The sequence below is a fragment of the Anoplopoma fimbria genome, chromosome 2 (genome assembly GCF_027596085.1).
Source record: "Anoplopoma fimbria isolate UVic2021 breed Golden Eagle Sablefish chromosome 2, Afim_UVic_2022, whole genome shotgun sequence".
NCBI classification, from domain to species: Eukaryota; Metazoa; Chordata; class Actinopteri; order Perciformes; family Anoplopomatidae; genus Anoplopoma; species Anoplopoma fimbria.
Window position 1 is genome coordinate 16490339 of NC_072450.1, and position 4705 is coordinate 16495043.

Consider the following 4705-nt stretch of genomic DNA (forward strand, 5'->3'; position numbering starts at 1 on the left):
CTGCTTCAATTAAAAAAATTGCTTTGACAATGTATTTTTTGTCTATACGTTTTTCTAACCACTATCTAGACGTTTTTCGATAGATTTCTATTCACTTTGAGTCAGCTGATGTAACCTTACCCAACATGACTTTGATTTAGAAGAGTAAGGTCACATAGGGAACGCCTAGGATACCTCCTAGAAATAATTATCAAGCAAATATTCACAAAAATAATCTACCATTAAGAAAATGCATATTCACAGTCAGTCTCTGAATTTTTCAGTTACTGGAAAGAGGTACATGATGTTTCCTGTGATGGTTATGAGGAAGTAAAAGTCCCTTAGCAAATGATATAACAAGTCTGCTACAATCAATTGTTTGTGTTGAGGCCTACTCTCAAATAACTAATAACTAAAATAGTTTAAATTAAAAATTAACAATAGACATTTGGAAACGAGCTTATGTCCAACTACTAATGATTTTAAGCCGACAACAGCATCTTCTGGTATTCACTCAGCAGATGGATATGGCTCAGGTGTCATTCCGTGACCTAAATTTGAACTTTAAGTCAAGTGAATACCTGCATCCTCAACCAAAAGCAAGTAGACAGTCAAAGAAAGATGAAGGAGAGCAACCTTAGACAAAACGATGTCATATGACTTGTTCAGTCATATGACGTCAATTATTATGTCCAGACCGTACTCGATATACAGAGGCTTAAAACTCTCCCATGAGCAAGCAGTGCTACTACTTAACATGTGACCATAGGATCCTATTTAGGTGACTCGATGACAGCTTTACCAGCTCCAGTTGCTGAATAAAAACCTTGCGATGCAGTTGAAATCTCTAAAATATAAATAACTTGACCCGTGAGCTTAGATTCTCTTTACACCATGACCAGTGTTTGCTTTTAGGACTTTTCAAGACTTGCAGATACCGATTCATACTTTGTTTTACAATGACGAAAACATAACATTGAAGCATGGATGCTGAAATTTCATTATAATTTTACTTTATTAAAAAGCAATCAAACTTATAACAAATCAATACGATTCCCTATTTAAATAAACTTTCAAAACCTCAATGAGTGAGTACAGTATGTAAGTCCATGGGTGTATGTTTGCCTTGAGAAACATAGCTACAGGCCATCCTGTTTTGGTTTTTTCTTACATGCATCTCTGATACTCTGAGACTGATTCTCCCCGTTCCCATGAATAAAACAGCTGCCAGAATATCCTGATGTGTACTGCAGACATGAATAATGTTTGATGAAAAGGTTCTGCCAGCAGCTAAATTATTATTCACAAAGAGACAGAAGACATAAAAACACCATGGGAGGCATGTTACACAGCACCATTCTTAATTCAATGTCCCATAATCGGAATATTTTTAACAGTGGCAAAGTCATAGTAAAAATGTCCTTCACAGCTGCTCCTTGGGTTTTGCTTTCAGCCTCTTTTTCATCTCTTGTGCATGCTGCTTGCTGCGCTCCCGCTTATCCAGTCTCTGTTGAATATTGAGGAAACAAGGAAATATTGATTAAAAAGCCTTTTATTAAAATAACAAAGCTAAGAAGTCAGAGAGCTTTATGCATCACATTCACAAAGTGCATAAAAATAACTGACAGACCTCTTTCTTCATGCACTGACGCATAGCGCGGTCCACATCGTTACACGTGCCGAAGAACTTCATGACATTGTGCTGAGGGTAAGATGAAACAAGAATTACATTGCTTTGTCTTCTGTGTATATGAGGCACACAGCGATAAAATAACTTAAGAGTGTGACATACCTCCGTGTGGCACTGCATCAGACGAGTTATCAATTCATTACACTCATCCGTGTGGAGGTGAGGTGACAGGTCAGGGTGCATGCTGAGTTAAGGGCTTACTGAACCAGTGCGGCAATACTGAAAATCCACAAACAAAAGGAGCACTGATTGAGGGGGATTGAGTTGACAGTTTCTGTTGAATATATACAGTACCAGTCAAAAGTTTGGACACACCTTCTCATTCAACTACTTTGAAGAATCTAAAATATAAAACATATTCTGGTTTGTTGAGCTTTTGTTTGTTTACCACATAATTCCATATGTGTTCCTTCATAGTTGGGATGTCTTCAATATTAATCTACAATGTAGAAAAAAATAAAAATAAAGAAAAACCATTGAATGAGAAGGTGTGTCCAAACTTTTGACTGGTACTGTATATAGATCTTATTTGGTGGTTACATGTTCGCCCTTAAACACAGTTTTCAGCTGCACTAAACTTTTCCATTACATAGGAATGTGCGGAACATATAAAGCCTGCAACAAATCCTTATTTTCATTATTGTTTTGGTCTATTAAATGTGTCAAAAGGCTCATCACAATGAAAAAGGTGATATCTTCAAATTGCTGGTTTTTCGTGGCTATAAGTCCAAAATCCCAACATTGATATAAAAACAGAGAAAAGCAGGATATATTCTCATATCTGGAACCAGTGGGTGTTCTTTTTTTTTGATAAATTGCTTGAAAACTGTTTTTTCAGTGCTACTTTATAAAACACCATGGCACCTCAGCATTGCTACACTTAGGCAAAGGACATGTTTTCTAAAGGATACTAATGCCTCCCCATCCCTCTCCTTCCTGAGATGTCATTGTGATGATAGAGATTGTTTGTTTTTTTCCAGGTGGACACTTACCTGCAAACACAAAGAGAGGGAGGTATACAACAATGTGATAAACTAACGTCACCTGCATTCACCCTGGATCCTCTGGCATAATGGTAAGAATACAACACTACAGGCTATACATCTACTAGTTTAACATACGCATTTTCATAACACTTTGCACTTTGATTGTCTTACCAGTGGAGAAGCTGTGTCATTTGAGAAGTTTTCCAGCAAACCTCGGTGAAATGTCAAGTTAGCCAGCGAAATGCTAGTTAAGCCTCAGCTAACCGTGTGTATCCCAGCAGGTTCAATTCATGCAACCAAGGAGGAACTACGGTTGTATCGATGTCCCTGTAGAGCAACGAAGCAGGCTACTTTAATTCTTCAACAATTTCGATTAACTCTGCTCGCCTTGTCCTGACATGAGTGTAACCTACAAAAACAGCAAGGACCAGGGTGACATGCTGCCTGCTTTCGTAACTGTTTGGCGAGGTGATTGACAACTGTAAACAGCGAATCGACATCCGCCTTTCTACTTATCAACCAATGGTGTGCGTTCTTCTCTCAAAGGGCGGGACATTCTATGACGGAGGGTTACGAAAGGCGCAAGACGGTTCTCCGTAACGTACTTCCGGTTTTGCTTTTGGATGCGCTAAACTTTAGACACTTACAATTTTTTCGTATTGTGCTGTTGTGACAACTTTATACAGTGTGTATGCTTTCTTATTTTAATGAAAGGCAATATAATGTCAAAAGAGCACATTCTGTGGCATTGTTTCAGTCCTGGGGACAAGTGGCCCAGTGTGACCTTAATTTACTGAACCAATGGGTTTCATGGTGACTGGAGTGTGTGGATCATGTGAACACTTTCCTATGAGACAAAGACAAGCAGCAGAGAAAATGTAATATTTTAAATGTAACTTGACAATGGTAAAATGTACAGGGATAGATATATTGTCAAGAACTTTACTTAAATATATAGTTATTAGTTATTTTTTTAAAGACTGATAAATAAGATGAATTTCCCCCTCTTAACTTCTAATATGGTTTAATTCAAATAACTAGAAATTATCCAAATGTTGTACAAGAACGATGTCTGAAAGTCTGAAAATTGAAAAAAAAAAGATTTGTGTATCAGAGCTTCCTGTGCCATTAATTATCTCACAATCCCTCAGATTTATGTTATGACCTTTTGGAGGGCACCCGACCCCAAGACTTAGAAATACTTACCGAACAGTAACAGTAGTTAAAACTAGCTCCATCTCAACCAGTTACAGCAATACAATGCTTTCATATATAATAGTATTAACAATCGTTGTCACAGGGGACATTTTACTGCAGAACCAGTACTTATACAGTACCAGTCAAAAGTTTGGACACACCTTCTCATTCAACTACTTTGAAGAATCTAAAATATAAAACATATTCTGGTTTGTTGAGCTTTTGTTTGTTTACCACATAATTCCATATGTGTTCCTTCATAGTTTGGATGTCTTCAATATTAATCTACAATGTAGAAAAAAATAAAAATAAAAATAAAGAAAAACCATTGAATGAGAAGGTGTGTCCAAACTTTTGACTGGTACTGTATATGAAGTAGCCTAGATTAACTGACGATATTTATGTACTTTTAGTTAAGTAGGATTTGAAATGCAGGCATTTTATAGTAGTTAAATACATTTAAATTGCTTTTTTTTTATTGTGGTCTCACATACTTTTTGTAAAGGGGGTCTCACATTTTTTTGTAAAGGGTCTCACATACTTTTTGTAAAGGGTCTCACATACTTTTTTATAAAGGGTCTCACATACTTTTTGTAAAGGGTCTCACATATTTTTTTATAAAGGGTCTCACATACTTTTTATAAAGGGTCTCAAAAACGTTTTGTAAAGGGTCTCACATACTTTTTATAAAGGGTCTCACATACTTTTTGTAAAGGGTCTCACATATTTTTGTAAAGGGTCTCACATACTTTTTTATAAAGGGTCTCACATACTTTTTGTAAAGGGTCTCACATATTTTTTATAAAGGGTCTCACATACTTTTTTTGTCTCACATACTTTTTAAAGGGTCTCA

At 36.4% G+C, this 4705-nt stretch overlaps 1 protein-coding gene across 1 annotated transcript; it reads right to left on the bottom strand.

The window, feature by feature from the left end:
* Window positions 1-978: 978 nt before the first annotated feature.
* cmc2 (C-x(9)-C motif containing 2) lies at window positions 979-3117 on the bottom strand. The gene is made up of 4 exons (XM_054618880.1): window positions 2827-3117; window positions 1772-1888; window positions 1610-1681; window positions 979-1486 (listed from the first exon to the last, which is right to left on the bottom strand). The coding sequence occupies exons 2-4, from the start codon at window positions 1850-1852 to the stop codon at window positions 1403-1405; spliced, it is 237 nt and encodes a 78-aa protein (XP_054474855.1). The 5' UTR covers window positions 1853-1888; window positions 2827-3117; the 3' UTR covers window positions 979-1402.
* Between the last annotated feature and the right edge of the window lie 1588 nt (window positions 3118-4705).